General features: G+C 36.2%; 1 protein-coding gene and 1 long non-coding RNA gene across 11 annotated transcripts in view; one reads left to right on the top strand and one right to left on the bottom strand.

Moving 5' to 3' along the window:
* The window catches only part of INPP4B (inositol polyphosphate-4-phosphatase type II B), a 347,812-nt gene that overhangs the window by 43,868 nt on the left and 283,595 nt on the right, over positions 1 to 20,349 (bottom strand). For 4 of the 10 annotated variants that reach the window (XM_040554780.1, XM_040554781.1, XM_040554775.1 and 1 more), the window contains one exon: positions 9,602 to 12,165. The exons of 1 other annotated variant lie outside the window; for it this stretch is intronic. In XM_040554780.1, the coding sequence (XP_040410714.1) occupies positions 12,033 to 12,165 (133 nt within the window). In that variant the 3' untranslated portion in view covers positions 9,602 to 12,032. Of the gene's footprint in view, positions 1 to 9,601; positions 12,166 to 12,211; positions 13,555 to 20,349 lie in introns of those variants that run through there. 5 more of the 10 variants (XM_040554778.1, XM_040554773.1, XM_040554776.1 and 2 more) reach the window with 3 other exon arrangements.
* LOC121069082 overlaps positions 1 to 20,349 on the top strand; it is a 40,490-nt gene that overhangs the window by 3,798 nt on the left and 16,343 nt on the right. Inside the window, exon 4 of the long non-coding RNA XR_005819236.1 lies at positions 2,405 to 2,502. This is a non-coding gene — a long non-coding RNA (uncharacterized LOC121069082). The remainder of the gene's footprint in view (positions 1 to 2,404; positions 2,503 to 20,349) is intronic.

Here is a 20,349-nt window from a genome sequence, read left to right as displayed (position 1 = left end):
AAAAAAACTTCACTAGCATACAAGAGGGCTGAGGTTGCATAATTATATTGCTATTATAGTTTCTAAGTTTTAAGCATGCTGATATCAAGGATACTTAAAGTTTTCCCGATAGATTTAGTTAATTTTCCTATTTTTTTCATTTGCTTAATATTCATTTTCAGATAGAATGAGAAGTGTTTTTCACTTCCCATATAAGTGTAGATTGTATACCTAAGGTATTTCTGACCTATGTATCTAACAAAAGTTGAAAATAAGGAGAATACCAAAATAAACAAAACAGACCTTTCAAAATGAAATCTAGGACAAAAGTAGAATAACACAGAGTAACATATCTTGTATTCCAAATTAATCATTTATTTGCTTAACTATTATGAAAATTTCCATAAAGACTTCACCAAAATCCTGGATTGTGTATTTATCTAAGAATGTCATTTACAAAGCACATTTCTGGTTATCTTGTTGCCAAATGTATTGTTCCATTTGTATTCCATAAGCATAAATTAACTTGATATTTGTTGGGAGCACAGTTTATTTTTACAGCATGTATTACTTCAAAATTTTATCGGAGGGCTTGGTAATTTCCCACTAAAGGGTAGGTAAAGAGTGCGCCCACAATTGTGAAGCTTATTTATGTTCATCCTGCCTTGGATGTAAGAAGTAAGACTGAGTTAAAGAAATGGAACAGAACCATCAGAACAAAACGTGCTCTGTAACTGATGAATAAAACCAATGTGCATTTTGAAGAAGGAAAGTGACAATTACACCTGACATTTCCTGAACTGCATTTGATTATCCTGCAGAACATTAGGTGGGTAGATTCTGATCTTTTTGGCTCATGTTTAGTACAATTTTGTTACAGGTTCCAGGCTTTGCTTATCTCACTGGAATTCATGACATAACCTCGCCTTCTCAAACTTTCATGAAACCTCATTTTAAAACAACCTTTTCAAGCCTCAGAACAGCAGTTGTTCTACTTAACATAGCCTCCATCTGAAAAGGCTAATCTGCCGTATTATCCCTACTGTGTAATAAAAGCAGATATAATTCCTGATAGGCACGGCTGATGAGCCCAATTCAGAGAGCCTACATTTTACTGAAATGCGTTATATTAAAATTGGCTAAGCCCACCAAAAGCAAAGCTGTCATGCAGAATTTCCTCTTGGTGAATCTGATCCCTGCTTTGGAGGTTTCATCTAGTAGCTTGACTTGTACACAATATTCACTGAGCCCACATTTACTTAATTTTTAAAGAGCACTCTATTGAGCAGTTCTGCACGTGCTTGAAGAAGTTTGTACAACAGTTCTCCTAGCCCATCCAGATTTCCAAGTTATTATACACACATGAAACAAAAGCAAGAAGCTACATTATCAAAAATTCTGATGGGGGGGAGAATAAGGTACAAAAAGATTCATGTGGCATCATACCTATATTCCTTCACAATAGAATATAAACCCTGCTGCAACCAAAGCACCATAATCAGGGAGAGCTCTGTGAGAAGGCTCATCCAGTACAGGCCCTTACATTGTTCCCTAAGTATCAGCTTCCTGTCACTGTTGGAACCATGGTGAATGTAGAAGAATGTTTGGCCCTGTTCTTACCTCAATTTTCTTGTTATGACTCTCATAACAGGCTGTATATAAAGTCCAGAAGCCAAGAGGAGGGTAGAACAAGACAAAAGGTCACTACTCTTAGTAGACTGAAGGATTATGACAGCTTTTATAATCCACAGAGTTGCGATTACAAACTGAAAATTTCTACGTAGGATTATTAGATGCACACAGTTCCAGGCCCAGCAAACATGCAACTACACTTCATCCAAACCAGCCTCCCTGACTGAGGCATGCAGAGCTATTAGTTAATCTGCATTTCAGCAGACAATCTCATTTATTGTGATTGCTAAGGCTCCATAACATCAGTAGCTCAAGGGCCTTATGCAATCCATCGGCCTTTGGAAGTATTTAAGCCCTTGGTGCCCAAGTGGGCTGATACAAGGTTCCAAATGTGGATCTGGCTGCTGCAAGTAGAGCACACCCAGCACTAGAGAGCATTAAAATACCAGTTTCCTAACTAAAAATAAAACAAAACAAACCAAGATGCAATCACAGCAATTGAAATACTTGAAATAGTTTATATTTCTCAAAACAGAAAAAAAAAAAGCATGAAAATCCTAGTCCTGGATATGTGCATTACTCGTATAGAAAATATCCTAGAGTATTTTCCAGCTCTAAGTAGTAGCCAGGTGGAAAAAGAATCCATAATTAGTAAATGTGCCCTTCAGGGCACTAAGCATAGTGAAGAATAATTTTGTGTCAACATCACTGTAATTATAAGACAAATTCATTGACTCAGTCACAAGAGCTTCTCTTCAAAAACCTGTCACTTCATAACAGCTTCTTTCTCTAGATGCCTAACAGCCATGGTAACTGGAAGTTGGACGTAGAGCACAGAAATTGGTGAGAGTTATCTATCTGCAATGCTGGCTTTGCATAAGTTGGTATCAGGTATGTATTCTGCTTCACGTTCTTTAACAGAACAATTGGGAGAATTTTTTGTTTTTGTTTTTAACTCTAAAATTCCTCTTTGTGCTCTTGGTTATTTTGGTGTGTGTGTGTATGCAGACTTGACAGGCAGTGTAGTGCCTGCCTTATTACTGCTAGAAGTTGTAGTATTTTCTTTTTAATGATGTCCAAACAAATTATCTGTTAAAAATAGACTGCATGGTAGCTCAGTGGGAAACAGAATTTAGCAGGCAGAAGATCAAAAGGAATTAAGTGCCAGAGCTCTGGCCTATGTGCTCATAAAAATTGATTTGACTTAATAAGTTTAATGCAAAAGGGAATTGCATTCTGTGCACTGCTTTCCTGTTGATTTTTAAAGAGTGTGGGAGCACATCTTCCCTGCTGATGTCCATTAACTACGTCCATGAATACATAAATATAAATTGGGTTCTTCACTTCTTTTTCTTTCTTTTTTTTTTTTTTTTAAACTCTTATCAGCATTTTATAGCTAGGCAAACTAACTGGATTTACGCAAAAAAACTGCTAACAGCTGCTATTTTCCATGCTCACTTTTTTCATTATTGATATTAAAACAGTAAAAGCCCTCAATGTTACTGACTTATATTTTGCAATATCTGTTTCAACAAAGTATGAAGGTATTGTATCATAAGTAGGTAAAAGCAGCCACGTTTATCAGCAAGTAATCTTACTGATATTTTGGTTTTATATATTTATTTACTTGTTGTTTTTCAGTGTGATAATTAGTTTGTTTTGCATCAAAAGTTCCTATGGAAGAGTATAAAACCTAAACCCGAAAGTTCTACCTGTTCATATTTGGTCTTCTAATCAACTTCTAAAAGATTGTTCTGTCTTTAGATATGAAATGGAGAGACACAATGCTTATAAACCACAAAAAAAGATTGCCCCAATGCATTCTTGCACTCAATTCTTACTTTCCTGGTTAAGTGCTGTCCTGCTACCTTGCTTTTGTGAGAGCATACAAAGCATTATGACCAGTTTTCTGCAAAATCATTTTGCTTGTATGAGAATGTGTGTACCCAGTACCTGCTTGGCCAAACAGCCACTGCTTTTAAACAATCCTGTTACTTATTCATTGCAATAGGACTGTAGCTGCTACCATTGTAGCTGCTACCACAGTCATGAAGAAATTAAATATTCCAACTTCGGTAGTATTGGAAGCGAGGACAAAGGTTTAATGTAGTCTAAACCCCATAGCTTAGGTTAAGACATGACTTTTTTATCTTCCCTATCTGTCTGTGACTAGACTCTCTGCTCCTTGATTTTCTTACATTTCTGTATCTGGTGAGTGTTTGATATAGATCCCATAGCCTTAACTCTGAATTCCGTCATGTAACCACTTAGCCACAGAGCTGCTATACTCACGAGAGTCCAGGCACCACAGTGTGGTATCCAGGGCCGGGGTGAGAGGATGGTTGTTACCTGCCTCTTGCTCCCCAACACCGAAACATCACGCATGGAACAGACTGGTATGAAGAGTGGGATTTACTGAGAAGTTTACTGAGTTTCAGACACTGAACTGTAGTACTGAACCCCAGCTGAGGCTGGTTGAGAGCATTGTAATAGTACAGATCAGGCTGCAGAATATGGCTGTTGGAGTCCAGTCACAAGTCTGTTGTACTTTAACATGAGTACAATCTTTGTCACAAAGACTTAAGTCTGCATATGGAAACAGAACCAAGTCATATTACCAAATTTATGAACATCTTTCTAACACGTCCTTTGTCATTATTTCCTGATATTCTGGTCTCGTGTGGAAAACACAAAGAGCCAAACAATGATTAACTTGGGCTTCTACAGCCTTCCCCTTAACACCCGCTACACCAGGCATTAAATTCAAACAAAGGGCTGAGAATCTACCTTGGTTTATCCTTCTGCAATTTAAGTAGCACCAGAGAAAACAATGTCTTAGTTATGTGATGTACTTTCATTTCATAAGTGCCCAAACAGGTTGGAAACCTACATCTTACAAACAAATGCAGCTCCCAAGTAGCTTGTAGGTTTTTGAATATTTTACTGCACATGCCCCTTCTAAAGAGAACATGATAAAGGCATATATTCTCTTCTAAGTACAAGTTCATCAGACAGTTAACTATTAATCGCAATCATTTACAGGAAACCACCATCAAGTTTTATGTGTACTGAAGCAGAATTCACAGAACACTAACATGAGCAAGCCCTTGTGTGGTGTCTTCTAAAAAAAAAAAATGTATTTGCCATTCACATTTGTGAACCAACCAAAGCCCAGGAAGACGAATGCTTCTGAACCCTCTCTAAGAATCTAGTATTTGGTGTTAACTTCCTATGTGAAGTGCCCCGTTTCTGATTCCTCTCTTGTGAATGACGACTCGAGGATCAGATCTTAAACTTTTCTCTATTTCAAAATCTGTTAAGCTTTACCCTGAAAGAAAATCTCTAAGGAAGGATATCATCCAAAAGGAGAATTCTGCTCTGACCATCAGTGCATATGTATGACAGTCCTAATTCTGTTCAACTCAGCAGTTTAAACTGTTTTGTCCTGTAAATCACAGCAATCACAATTTATTCTTACATCAAAAGGATGCCCATGTGGATTTTGCTGGAGAAAGGTGAAACAAAGAAACATTGGGCATACTACAGGTCCCGCTAAAGCTTTGTTCATGTGCACCTTTGTGCAACACCTCCAATGGCAAAAAAGTATTCAACTGCTAGAAATATCAACAAGTTCAATTTTAAACTGATCTTACCAAACTACCATTTCCCATTCTGCAGTTTTACTATCAAAATTAAGTGTATATATATGCATGTATACATATATATGCATACACATAAAAGTATGTGTACACATGTATATGTATACACATATATATACGTGTGTATATATATATATATACACACACATTAAAAAGACTTAACTGCTCTTTAAATTCAACTTCTTATCCCAGTTCATTCAGAAACTATTTATGTTTTCTCCACTAACAATACCAAAATCTTTCCTGCAGCAGAGCAAGTGTACATCTTGTTCACTTACTGGGTTAGGACAGTACTTGGACAGCCTACATAGAAATGCATAGGGTTGATTTACGTGGGTAAAGCAAGCAGAGCACAACCCAGTTATTGTCTAGAATATTATTGCTCTTAATTCAATTAATAGTAGTTGTCACAGAACTACTAAAGGCTGAGATCCACAGAAGACTCAACAGGAAGTACACAGCAGAGCTCTCACTGACTTGACTAGAAGAAGTATTTGCGTTAGAAATTCAGGGCCAACAATGGATGGCCCAGTGCAGATTGCTGCAGACTATGGTTCCAAAAATATCACATCATACTTCTACTCAAACACGTCCCAAAAATACCTTCGGAAAGTGAGGTGGCAAAAGTATATTTTTACTATCATGCTACTCCACTCTCTCATTAGAGTTGTAGGTTTTTTTCTGTTATATTGTCATGAGAAAAAAAGTGCTTCCTAGTTGACATAGAAGATGAAATCTGTAAGCATGCAAAGTGAGACAAATTATTATTATTATTTTTAAAGATTGTCACTTTTATTAGTAAGAGACAAATTTTTTAGGCTGAATACTAACAGGTACCTTATAACTTATTACCATAATAATCATTAGTTCCTGGTGCTTTCTAAAGATAATCAAGAACCCTGCAGGTAATTAGCACCTCACTGGATTTATCAGTGTAAAACAACTGAACATACAAACATAAATACAAAAAGTAAATGATGCAACAAGCTTCTAACCATAGTACTAATAATACAGAAAGTGAGCCACATTTTCTATATGCCCCAAAGAAGATTTCTCTGCTACATTTCAGCCAGGCATGGAGAACTTACTTACCTGTTATGGAGTAGACAAATCATATAAATCTAGTTATCAACAACAGATCAATCTTTCCCAAGGTCTGGAATTGCCACATCACCTTTTTAATGGTCTTCATTTTGAAAGATGTTGATTCCACCCGTACTACACTGAATACATCTAAATAGATGAGTAGCTATGTGAAAGAGGTTGCCTTGCAAGCATGTGGATGTTTTGTTTCGCTTTAACCTACCTGGTGTTGAGATGAAAGTTGTAGTGAGGCTAGAAATAATAAGAAGAAATAATTTATGGCCATCTCAGACTTTTTACTGTGGGCTTTGACTAATTGAGAAGGGAATCCACCCTCAAAATCATGCACAAGCTGCCCTCCCTCTAGGCAACAACACTATCATGAAAATGAAAAATGAATAACAAAAAAAGTCAGAAACATAAAAAATAAACATCACATTTATTTAAATAAAAATATACACATAGTGTACAATGGGCATGACTTACAGACAGCAACGAAACAAAAATGCTAAATCCTGAAGTATAAAAAGAGTTGAATTGCTTAGTTGTGCTTCATTTCTCTGAACAATCACAAAACATAAAGTCCAATTAATGTTACTTATACATAGCCCCACATGCTCCAGAGTGAGACAGGAACATTACAAGGAATAGCTACACCAATGAAAACAAGTACCAAAGTAACTCGGGATTTTAGAATTTTTGACATCAGACCTTTCATAAACAAAAGAGAATTGCTGAAAACTTTTAAAGCACTTTGCATGACAGATAGAAAGTGTACACAACACCACTGTGAATAGTTAGAGATATAAGTTACAGCAGCATCACCCAAATCCCACCACTCCAAACCCCACAGATTCTGAGCAATCAACCATTACACTCCAATTTCTACCATAACTCATGCTCCTTGTCAGCACACAAACTCTAAGCTTTATGCTTCAGCTCTTTGGAATATGGATATATTGGTTCACAAATTCCTTCTTCACAAATTCCTTCTATCTATTTCACCTATTCTGAACTTTTTTTTTTTTTGAGCAAATGGAAGTTTTTAATCTTGGATCATGAGCATTATGCTGAAATTTATTGTTATGGTGTGTTATTATTCAGATAACAGAGTGGGAAAAACATTTGAGTGCTGCAGAGTGTAAGCTGACTGTTCTGGCAACAGAACTGAAAATGTGATGCATAACTAGGGAAAAAAACGATGTTCTAGAGACTGAAGTCTAGGAGCTTTTTTTAAAAAACGCAGTTCTGTGATTTTTTACTTTTTAACATGCAATTTACAAGGTAAGTTCATGTTTTAAAGAACAGTAAATTATGTTAAGAGCTTTGATTGTAAACATCTGCTTTTAAGCTGCAAATAAGTGAGATGCAAATTCACAGATGGGGCACTGCCTGTACAGCACAATTCCTCTTTACAATAAAAAAAGCATAAATAGAGACATCATTGGTTTCAAGTTTACAACGTAGCCAACTGACACAATATATGTTTAAGTTCATTAACTGATTACATACATTAATTCATACAAGTAATTTTGCTGCATGGTCATTAATGCAATTTATCACATCTGTTGCTGTTCAGTGCATTTCCTGCTTGTTATAAGCTGACCATAAGATTTCCTGAAACTTGTGTTAAAGCTAGAAATAACATTAAGCTTATTTTCTGAAAATCATAATAGGCATATTAAACAGTGGGCTTCAAAATGCTATGTTCCATTTCGCACCTAAATATTTAGAGATGATTTAAAATACCATTACATTTTAAACCACTTAAAATAGGTGAATTTTCATCCAATTTGATTGTTTTAGACACAAAGTGTTTGTTAATTTCCTTATTTAAATTACAAAAAAGCAAGAATTTGGACAGTGCAAAATTAACATTGCAAAGGATTTCATTAAGGCTCCTTTCCAGTTAATACTTAGTTTCAGCTGTCCTCATATTTTTTCCTTGTAACACATATTGCTACCATTCCAGCAAAATATGCAAGTTCACACAGACGAAATCAGATAACAATTAAAAATTTGTTTCCTAATTGCTCCATAAAAGCTAAAATATAAACATTAGTAAGAACATATTTCAAATTCCCCAAAAGAAAAGTTCAGAAGAAAAAAGACCTGCCTGCTTAGTAAAGTCAGGCCTGTACATGCTACATATTAATTATAGCAGTATTGTCATTATCTCTGAGAAAAAAAAAAAACTTGAACTTTCCATTTCTCATTTTTTTTCAGACATTTTATACCAGCACTCTGTTTAGATGCTATCCTGTGGTACAAAAGCAATAAGTATGTAATGCATTGTACAAATATTCAAAGTTGGTAGCTCTCATTTCAGGTTTCTTTGAGGCAGTTCCTGATGACCTTAGTTCTACAAGTAATATCTTCCATGAGTAAGACAAGATTTGGCTTTAGATGCAGATATATTTTTGATTGTTCATCTTCTAGCCCTTGAAAATTGCTCTCCCATCAGAACAGATTATTTATCTTACAAATCTTTAAAATGGAGCTGATATGGAACACTTTCCATGCATATGCTGCTAAGATCGGTACGTTTCCCCTAACCCTGTGCAAACAAATGGTGCATATTGCTAATAAAAATTTGCTTAATTCTACTCCACTGATACTCACAGTGATCTACAAGGACATATGCAAGACCTCAGCTGTTCAACTCCTCTGTTGGGCATTCAAATGATAGACAGGGGTTGAAGTGTCTTCTACACAGGGTGCTTATACTTGAATTAAAGTAGCTATCAACCCTCAGCAAAAACAAAAACAAATCTTTGTTTCTCTATAATAGGCAAACCAGAAAAAAAAAAGGTTTTGAATCCATGATTAACTGACAACTCAGTTTTGGTGAGAAAACCTCTGCCTGCATAAAGTGATATAGGCCCATGGCAGGCGATGATAGAACAAAGGAATATTTGAGCCTGTTTCAGTACTGAAGCAACAAAACTCTTCGAGTACAGTTGGAACTGTGTTAGGTTTTAAAAAGGTGTTTGTGACCTACAAAAAGACATTCCAATGAAAAAACTGTCATGAAAAAGTTCAGTCTTATTTAACACAAAATTCAACCTACTCTTCTGTAATGGTCCAAGCCCAATGGAATTTTACTGCAGTACACTGATTTCATTTTTTTCCTAATCATCTTTAACAAATAACAGATCTAATTTCACAAGAATATGCTGGGTGTTACTGTTAAAAAGGACAGCAATCTAATGCGTTTTTTTCTTTGTTTTCCCTTTTTTTTTTTTTTAAATGTGGCTCTACTACTGAAAACATTTTAAATATAAAGGTAACATGAGAGTCACAATGGCAATTTATAACCCTAGTGTGGTTTAAAGGCTAAGGTTAAATCTTGAAAGACTGTTTTCCTAGTAAAAGGAAATCTATAGAACTTCATATTTTTGAACTTGACAGAATGCCCATGGGGCTGAGATAAAGAACTATAAGAACCTATAGTACCCACCAGTGAATACTGTTCCCACATAGAACTTTACAGATTATTTTGGAATTACTGTAAGAAAGGCCAGCATTCTCGATTATATATCTTTGGGATTATTTCAGAGGTGTGTAAGGAATTTACCACTATTTCTAAACTGTACATGTAAAGTTTCCCTAAATTAATAATAATAATAAACATGGCAGAAAGGAAAGTGAGGGCTAGTGCAGCAATCAGACTGACAGAACAGAACATTACTTTCCTAGGAAGACTTATGTTCCATAAACCTGCAAATAAAATTTCATACAGATAAGCTGTGTAACATTGAAACGCACACAAATTTATACACACATCCATCCACCCACTGAGTAGTTACTACTTCTACTGATACATGACCGGAAAAATCAAGGCATTATATTCTCATCTGCCTGAGAATATCTATGATGCAATGCCAACTCTTCTGACATCTACTGCTGAAGTAATACATTTTAAAAGAACAAAGTCAATCATGACAGAACGTTATAAAAATGGAGACATACAATACAAATAAACAAATGCAACAAACCACTGTTTAAATGACCTACTTCACTTTGGAAAAGTATTCCAATTAGTTAAGTATGCTGGTATAGTTGAATTCCTGTCTTCGCTAAAATCAATGACTATTGAAATGAGGATCTCTTCCTGAGGTTCTCCTACATGCCCCAAAGCCTTATCTTAAAGGTACATAAAGATGGGTTTTTATCTTAAAAATATATAAGATGGGTTTAATTCTATTCACATGAAAGATCATTTCTAAGTAACCACCCAATTAGAGTTTGCAAGATCAGGTGCTTAAGTAAGCATTTTTACTAGTACAGTTACAGATTTATACCCAATAATGGGTATTAATAGGTTAAAAAGAACAAATTATATTTCACTGTGCATCAATGTTTCTTTGTCTTCTGTAGGAGCAAATAAACATTAACACCTCTTTATCCATAGCAACTACAATTTCCTACAGATATCCAAGTTCCCAATGCAGTTTCATTTGGGTAAAATTCTCATATTTCTGCTTTAGATATTTTTTTCTCAAAACGAATGCATTACATAAAGGTCAGTAACCAGTGAAAACTTGTTTTTTTGTTAACTGTATTTCTCTCTGGGGGGCAAAAGGCAGCAATAAATAGATACAATTAGAAAACACAAATGTTCTTTGCAAGACAAATTTCAGGACTAACACAAGCTAGCAGAAGCATTAACATTCTTTTTTAAAGCTGATAGTTGTTCTTTATCCTGGAGTGTCTACACACAGCATTACAAATTTTATATAAATCAGTGGTAGCTAACTAGTCCTAATACAGCAGGTTACTCTAATTATAACATTTATCTCAGGCTACATAAAAACATGCATGTTTTTTATAGCCTAGAGATACATGAACTCCTATATATACAAATCATTTTACCTACCACTACAGAAAATACAGTTTTAAGAGTTTACTGTAAGCAGGAACATGATAGGTCATATTCAGGTCACCTTACGTGAAGAATTATTCCCCCTGATTTCAACGTGATTTATGTGCAAGAAAAAGTGAAATAAGTGGTATTTGGCTCAGGTGCAGAAAGCCGAGAATGATACATTCAAATGAACTGCAGGGAATGAGAACAGAATTACCAAAATTACAGTCTGTAATTACTGAAAATATATTGTGAAGTTACCATACTTACGTAAGGAAGCTAAATGTAATGACTAAAATTATATTTAGGCCAGGTATTAATATTTGCATCTTTCATAAACAATTCTAGGAGGATTTAATTATTCATGATCAAGACCTCAGTGCTGCACTGGTTCCAAAAAACACTATTTCTGGCAGGAAGAGACCCCTTAACTCAAATCTCGGGTTTTGGTTCAGAGACAGAATGCCACCCTCCAGACTGATAACATCAGTTCATAATGCAAATGGCATTTCCCTTTTCAGTCTGCTGTCAAACTATCCAACAACCTAATTCCAGCTGGTTGATGAATCATACTAAGCTTCAACTTCAGAAGGAAAAGTTGAATATATTAGGTTTTGAGAATATTCAGTCCACTAATATTTCATATTTTATTTCATGATGACTAACTCTAGTTATTTTCATGTAAAATGTTAAACCTGATAAAAATAACACCTCAACTGGTTACACATTCCCAAGTAATAAGTCATAAACAGCAATTTTTTATATTCACTAATGAGCATCAATGTATGTTCCTGATTACATATTTGTTAAACTTAGGTGTCAGCTTTTCCATATGTCCCTTCTGGAGGTCTGTAGTACTTTGGGAAAGCCATCAGCTGTATCATGTTGAATGCATACTTTCTGCATTTGACATTCTTCAGTACATTCTCTATGCGGCATCCTTCTCTAGTGAAAGGGGGGAAAAAGTACAACTTCATGAAACACAGAATAAATAAATAAGCTTTATTTGTTCATTGCAGAGTTTCAGCAACAGTTGAAGTAAAAATAACAAAGATTCAACTCTACATTTTTGTTTTCCACAAGTGATGATACATCTTACAAAATTAAATCTAAGGCCAGGCCCAGTACAGTTATTGCCCTCAGAAATAGGTGATAAGATTTTTTCCCCTAATATATTTGCCCTTGAGGTTTAAGGTTCAGTTAAAAAAAATTAAATAATGATACATTTTAATTCCAGAAATATATTTGCCTTTTATACCTTCTAATACTTTTTCAAATTGTTTACTGTATACGTGAGAGTACATGTTGCCATAAAAATGCGTATTCTAGGAATAAGGCATTTTATTAAAGTCTGGCCCTATAGATTTCTGAAGGAAAGTTTTGTCTCTGCTTCATTTCTCCTATGTTCAGCTTTGCAATGAAAAAAAGAGAGAATGGCTTTTCAAACAGCCCAATCCAACTCTCTGCTTTATAAAGGAAGGATGTTTGTTCACGTACAGTACAAAAGTCACAAGTGCCAAAGTGGTGCATCAAGACATAAACAGGACTTAGTTAAAAAGAATATAAAAGTATCTTGAAAGCAAAAGCAACTAAAGCAACAATTACAAACAGGTTAATTTAATTACAAAACAGAACTTGCTCTATTCCAGTTGGTTACTTGACAGAAAAGGGTTAGTTGTAGCAAATAAATAACCATTTCTTGAACAAAAAATATCCCATCAGCTGATAATAACAATGAAAATAACACAATGAAATTAAGTCTTACAAACCACCACCCTGTAATATTGGTCTGGGGGTTAGTCTGCATTGTGCAAATCCATTTTTAATTTTGTCATACTAGTTACTCTGGAAAGAGGGGTTCAAGCATTCAGGATTCCACATCTTCTTGTATACACAGTGACAGCATTGTTAAGTGGGCTTTCTTTGAGCTAATTACAGTGGGAAAGCTTTACCATGGACAGAAAGAGCAAATCAATTCACTCAATGCATAGTATACTTCTCAGAGTTCAGAAAAAAATAACAAAAACAGTACATTTCAGACATTTGTATCTTAAAGATGAATCCTTGGGGTCTGAAATTGTAGAAATATTACAGCATAATTTCTTTTTCTAAAGTTAGCTTGTTGCTGTTTGTAGAAAAGAAAGGAACACAAATGAAGTTTATTGATATTTGGCTAATAGCAAAGCAAGACTTAAAATAAGCCACACAACCAGCAAGTGTGAGCTGACAAGCAGCAAGGCGACAGGATAGAAGTGTCGAGAAGTTGGCTTGTTATCAGTTAGACAGCCTGTTTCGGGATCATCCGATTCATTCAGTGCTCCCTGGGTTTGTCTGCTGTTAAACAGGGGAAGTTAGGAACAAATAGAACAGCATTTAAACAGCAAAGAAAGCCAACATGTAGGCATTTTGACAACAAAGCGAAACTACATAGCCATTCTGATGAAATAGATTTATGCTAAGTACTTGCATATATTTAGATTGTTCTACAGCTGACAAGGGATGCACAATGACTAGGTGGATAACATTTCTTTAAGCCTACTAAGTGCCTTAGGGTAGCATCCACAAGTTAACATTAAATAACTTATGAGATGAACAATACTATCACTACAATGAACACACACACCAAATGTAAATGAAATAAGGAAGTAAAAAAAAATAGCTAAGGAAGCAAAGAAAAGAAAGATCACAAATATGTCACAACGTGGCATTGACAAAATAATGTCTCCATGGTTTTCACAGATTTTTCAGTCCTGCTTTACTAACTACTAAGAAATATATAGACAGAAATAGAGAAGCCACATGCTCTTTTTTGAGAGAGTTACAACTATTCTGAAATAGTTTTAAATGACAGTAAATTGACTTCAAAATTTATCAGTTCTGGTGGCTCAGCTTTGAAAAATGCAGTTATTTTTATTTAAAGGCTCACACCTGTATTACCATAAGAAATTTACCTTGTACCTTGTTCAGTTGACTCAGCTAAGAACTAATCTGCTTACAATGAAGTTGTACCAAATCTCTATAAGTTGTGCAGTCACTTCCCTACCAGAGCAGCAGGGATACTTTCAAATCACCACCAATCTTTTCTATTGCAGTCTTGATAGCTTCTATACAAGTAGAATTATACATACTTCAACTATACCTCTTCAGTCCCTCTGAACTGATCTTTATTTGCATACGCTCAGGATTCCTGTTCATGGACTTCCTTTAGGCACTAAGGAATGATGAGAATTTTAATTTTTCTAGTTACTATGAATATTCTGTGATGAAAAGGTAACTCTTCTTTTTTTCCTTTGTGGATGTAAGAATATCCAAATACATCAGATAGCAAGAATTCTCTTTCAAAAGCACATGTCCCAGGTATGTTGTTTGTCAAGAAAAAGTACCAGCAGACCGTAAAGAGACTGTAGGCCAGTAGAATCGCACAGCCCCATGTAAAATGAACTCAGAACTTCCTTCCTCTTCTGCTCTCATGATAATGTAATAATTTGTGATCAAATATGAGGACTCAATGTATTTCTTTTCATTAATTTTCTGCTTTATCTTATATTTCTGTGTACTTCTAAAAACATACTGCTTACTATTTTTCCTTTTCCTTTCTTAATCTTAAGGCAATCCTACAAGTTGGCCTCTGACCCTTTTCCACTCTCCCTCCCACCTTTTCCACTCTTCGAGGTGAGCATGAGAGTTTCAGCTTACTCCCTTTATGCCCGTGATTGGGAGCTCTAGCTCAGCCCAGTCTTATCTATCCCTTCCTGGTCTCACATCCCCAGTGCTTTTGGACAGTTCTGGATGTCCTCCACATCACAAACTTCACGTGCATTTATGGCAGAGCAGACGCAGAGACTGAACTCTTCCATCCAGGCAGCGACAAAGCTCAGCATTCAGCAAGTTTGCACAGCCTCTGCATTAGCCACTGGTTAGGTATTTCATTCAGAAGAGCGTTAGTTTTGCATGCCAATAGTTTATTCTAAGCAGAGTGAGTTACATGCTTGCAGACTGCCTCTCCAGGGATGCAAACCTCCTACTTCTGTAGCTTGCCCTGCTCTGTTTTGCTCCGTATCTCATTGACAATACAGTCTTTTATCTGTTTCTACAACTCCAATTAGCATCACTACAATTTGTGCACTTATAATGATGGAAATACAGATAAAAGCCATTTGTTCTATTATTTTTTTTCAATAGAAAAGCCTACAGTACATTTGTTCTTTGATACGCTGAAAAGAATGATCAGTGTCTTTCAACATAATTAGTTCTATCTTACCCCCAGGAAAACCAGTGTGAACAGCTGATGCATGGGGACCTCTGTTCCACATATCAGTTGCATCATTCTATGCATGATTCAGTAAGACATCCTCAAAATAGAGCAAGGGGATCCAACTCCATTACTAGCTACCCAAGAACAAGGCTGAGTGGAATATCTAAACATGCTTTTAATTTAAGAGGAATATTTCATCACAGACAGGTGCTTTGCTAAGCACTGCAAATAGTTTTCAATGCATTTCAGTGACATCTTGTAACAAACCTTGAAGTGTTCTCCATAGTGACTGAAGTATCCCAAGTTAAACAAAGTGGGGACCTACATACACTTGGCTGCCTGTAGTGTGACAACACTGCTTCCCCTGGCCCACCTAAATCTGGTGGAAGTTTTACTGCATCAGAAAGCACGCACCCAGTTGGTGCCACATCAGCTGGATTTATTCAGCTTCTGACTGACAAAGCACAACCAGAACAGAGTATTATCTGACCCTATAATGGCGTGAAGGCATAGCCATAGCTTTTGATGTTCTCCCCATCACAAACCACATTCTAAGAGCTCTTAAGTTTCAGCAAAGGGGAAGGAAGAAAGCTTCCAAAATATTAAACAAGCTTGTATTGCACATGCACACATAAAGGGACTAGTGAAAATTTCTGAATTCATAACATCTGGGGTCATGAACACCTCTCTAACCTATAGTACTAATTTAATTCATTTACTTTCAAATTGTTTATTTGAGGCTTACAGCAAAGTACAAATAACAAAATGACAGCCAAGGGTGCTGTAACTTTAATGATGATATAACCATTTCAATCTGCCTTCTATCTCAGTTGGTGTTTTATCATCTTAAGCTCCTATTGAGATAATGTTGCATGCCTATCAAATGAGAGAGAGCAAAACAGCAAGTATTTTCTGCTGTCTTTTAACTTGGATGACAAATTGTTTGAAACTCCGAGCAGTGGAGCAGAGACTGAAAATGCTGTGAGGAAAAAAAAGAAGCCTCTGAAGAATCCTTATAAAGTCAAGCATACCTACCAGGGCACACTCCAGCTTTTCATTATCACACTGCTTGGCCATCCCTGCACAGTGTTTTTGGAAGAGACACATTTTTATGCCTTGGGATACAGCCTTCTCCTAGTAGGACTTTTCCAGATCCAGCTACTAATGATACTGGAAATGCTAAATTGTCCTAAAGCAGTGCTTCAGGAAGAATAGTTAGGCAGCTTTCTATCAACACAAGGATCCCCACATGTGCTAGCAGTGACTTCAGTCTGAATTCATTGTTTTATATACCACAGATACTTTGGGGAATCTGCCTTTTTTGAAAATAGACTCAAGTAAGCAGTTTCTGAGCCTTCTGGGTTTTTCTCGTCAAACTCCAGTGCTGACACAGAAAAATGGCAAAAGCGAGATGCTTCTCTTTAATCCCTTCCAACAATGGCAGCAAAGACATTTCTTCAAATAGAAGTGATTGCAAATGGTTCTCAATCTTACACAATTTTGCTAACTTACCTCCTGTTTTTATTTAAGACTAGCACAATCCAGAACTTTTAAAGAAGCAGCTTCTCCGAAGAGTTTCAGCCCTCTCAAGGTTTTTAAATGGAACACTGTCTGCTTGCTTTTTTTTTTTTTTAATAAAATTGTTGGAGTGAAAGCTACTTAGTTTTTGCATTATTCATGTTACTGCAATTCACTGAAATGCTCCAGTTGTATGAAGAGGAAAAAAACAGTGTTTTTAATGCACAGCAGTACAGTTCTAGGAATGCATCCTTAACTTTTTCAAAGTGGGGAGATGGGATCCTTGTGAGCATCTCTTGGACATTATCAAGATGCTGCACCACAACATCTGAAATAATAAAATGAGATTCAGAAGGAAACAGATCTCAGCCCAGTCCTGGAGGACTGCTGAATCAGCAGAACTCACATAAAACAGAGGAATATTGGGAAAAACCCCTTTATGTTCGAAGATAAAGTTGATAAAATAAGACCTCCAACAATCTGTAAAAAAAAAAAAAAAAGTAAAAAAATGTTTCTGCATCATTTTAAATGGAAGACATAGGAAGGAAGCTATCAGAAATTTTCTGTATAAACAATCTTTTCAATAGTTTTCTGCTGTGTACTGTTGTCAATAACTTCAAAAAATTCCTCAAATCGAGACACTATTAAATAAAGTAAAAAAAAGCTATAAATCAATTTTTGCTGCTTATGTGATCCTATAATCTCCATTCAGGTTCAAAACTGACATTACTGAAACTGAACAGCAGTCGTATATCTAAGAATACTGATGAATTCAGTCAGCAATTTGGAGACAGCTGGTACTAAACATACATCAGCAATATAAACATATATAAAATGTGCATCAAATTGCCACACTAAAACCACTCTTCTTGTTTTATGTTCTATAAAAGAACAAAACAAAATTGGAAGTTCAGTTGGAAGAGACATTCAGAGTTCATTTAGTTCAACTGCCTGGTCACTTGAGGGTTAGCCAAAAGTTAAAGTTGTTGAGGGCATTGTCCAAATGCCTCTTGAACTCCGACAGGCCTGGGGCATCAACCATGTCACCAGGAAGCTTGCTCCAGTGTTTGACCACCCACACAATAAACAATTTTTTCCCAATGGCCAGTTTGAACCTCTGCTGGGGGAGCTTTGTGCTGTCCTGTACTGTAACTTCTTTGCCTATTCTTTTCTCTTTTGCCAGTATCCTCTATTCCGTTAATCGTTTCTTCACTCCCCCATTTAAAATACTTAGTTATATTTTAATAATTATATATTTTAAATATTTAACATATATATTTTACAATTTCATCATTTAATGTGCTCTCCTTACCATTTCTACTCCCTAAATAACCAGAGACTTGTCCACTGAGTTTGTCCAGGCAGCAGATTCATGATGGAGTCATAATAACATGACATCTAGATCTTCAAAAATATAATGAATGCATCGTAATTTGTTTTGCACTCAGACCTCTAGAGCTATGGGGTTTCTCAATTTGTCCAAAGAAAAAGATTCAATCTGAGGTGCTGGTTAGAAACAGCAGAGTACTGGAAGCTCAGCTATGGTCACAGCACAGATTTTAACCACTGTTACGGACAGCTCGTAACGGATCAGTAAAGCAACAGATTAATTAGCACACTCTCTTGCAGCAGTAGTTAAGAGGCCAGGAGACACCTGGTTTCTGTGCACACAACCACATCCTGCTAAACCCTGTTGTTGTACGTGATCACACTGAAAAAGTACTCTGGACTCTTCGGAGGGAATGCTGGAGTCAAAATTCAATTTATTCGATTGCTCTCCTCCCTTTCCTGTCTACATGTTCTCATTCAAGTCCAACTAACTACAGATGTCCAAATTTCCCACCAGGTTTCATCAACAGATGTTTTTAAATTTCCCAGGGCAAGTGAATGGGAGGCACTTCCCACACTTGCAACCAGTAAAACAGCACAACTCACTCCCATTTTGGGGTATGGAAACTTCCTCCTGCCATCCTGCTGTGCAACATCCTTCCCAAATTAATGGTGTGGAGTCTTGCAGATTAAAGCAGATAGTCACAACTTATTATCTGATCATATGTCTTCTCTAAATTAAGAGAGAGACATTATCTCAATTCTGATATAAAACTCAGGAAAATAACCATATATTAAAAAAAAAACAAAACGAAAACAAAAAAAAAAACAGAAGTGTTCATCCATTCTTTACAAACGTGCATCAAAGAAAGCATCATTTGTTGGTTCACGAGTCCAGTTTAATAATATTGAAGACAGTTCATGAGTTAGGTATTTTGTCATTTAACAAAATTAAATGGTATAGCAGTGTAAAACTGCTCTCAGCAGTTCCCTGCTGCTGAAGCAAAATAGCAAAACCAAGTTCACGTTACATTCCCTGCATCCCCCTTTCTCTGCCAAAAGACTGCTGAGCACTGGCCGCCATGTGGGAACAGCCCCTTGGTTGTGCCAACCCCCAAACCTAGGAGAGCACTGGTCCCTGTTGGCCAACACTGTGCCAAGAGACACTTAATAATTTCACTGAATAATATCACTGAGAAATCACTGAGATCATGTCCTAGAAACATTCCCCAGTAACTTGTAAGTGTGGACACAGGCTTTAAGTCCTGCAAAGCTGTTCTGGTAGCATGAGGGATTAGCTTCAGAACTGAAAGGCGAGGGGTTTGCAGGAGAGCTGCTGCTTTACCTGTCAGAACAGCTGAGTGGTTTTTGAAACATGATTTTCACCTCTTATTATACTTCAAGTAAAGGATTTGCTGTTTGATCCTACTATTTACTAATACCATTGTGCAGCATTACACGTCAATTCTACAAAGGTTTCTCTTCGTATCCAAAAAAATATTATTCTAATAATCTTCCCAGACATTCTTCCATAAAGTATTAGGATCACATGCAAGCAAAATTCTCAGGACAGAACTGCAAAATCTTTCCTGAGAAACTTCTCTCGGAAAGTTTAAATTCAATCCAACGTGCAACCAAAATTAAAGCAAATGTGATCTATGGCCTAGTGCGGGAAAAAAGAACACAAAAAGAAACAAACCAGGCACAACCAACCCCTCCAGACCACAGCTCTGGTATCACAGTGACCTGAGTGTGGGAAGTGATGACGACGACTTCCTTTGAATAAATTCTGAACATACGAAACGTTTTCCTTCCATAAGGTTATGGCACCAGTATTATTGGCTAGTGAGTCACACTTATTTCCAGTATGTTTCTGACATAGAAAGGGGAGTTTTACCAAGGATGTGATTATACGTTTAGCTCACAGAGCACAGTGAAACATAAAACCGTGATAAATTCTCTCTTGTATATCTAATCGTGTCTTAAATACTTCCTGTTGACCATGAAGAAACTTCATGAATCATTCC

The sequence above is a fragment of the Cygnus olor genome, chromosome 4, assembly GCF_009769625.2.
Source record: "Cygnus olor isolate bCygOlo1 chromosome 4, bCygOlo1.pri.v2, whole genome shotgun sequence".
In the NCBI taxonomy this organism is placed as follows: domain Eukaryota; kingdom Metazoa; phylum Chordata; class Aves; order Anseriformes; family Anatidae; genus Cygnus; species Cygnus olor.
Note: the sequence above shows the minus strand (reverse complement) of the source record. Positions and strands in the feature narration are given on the sequence as shown.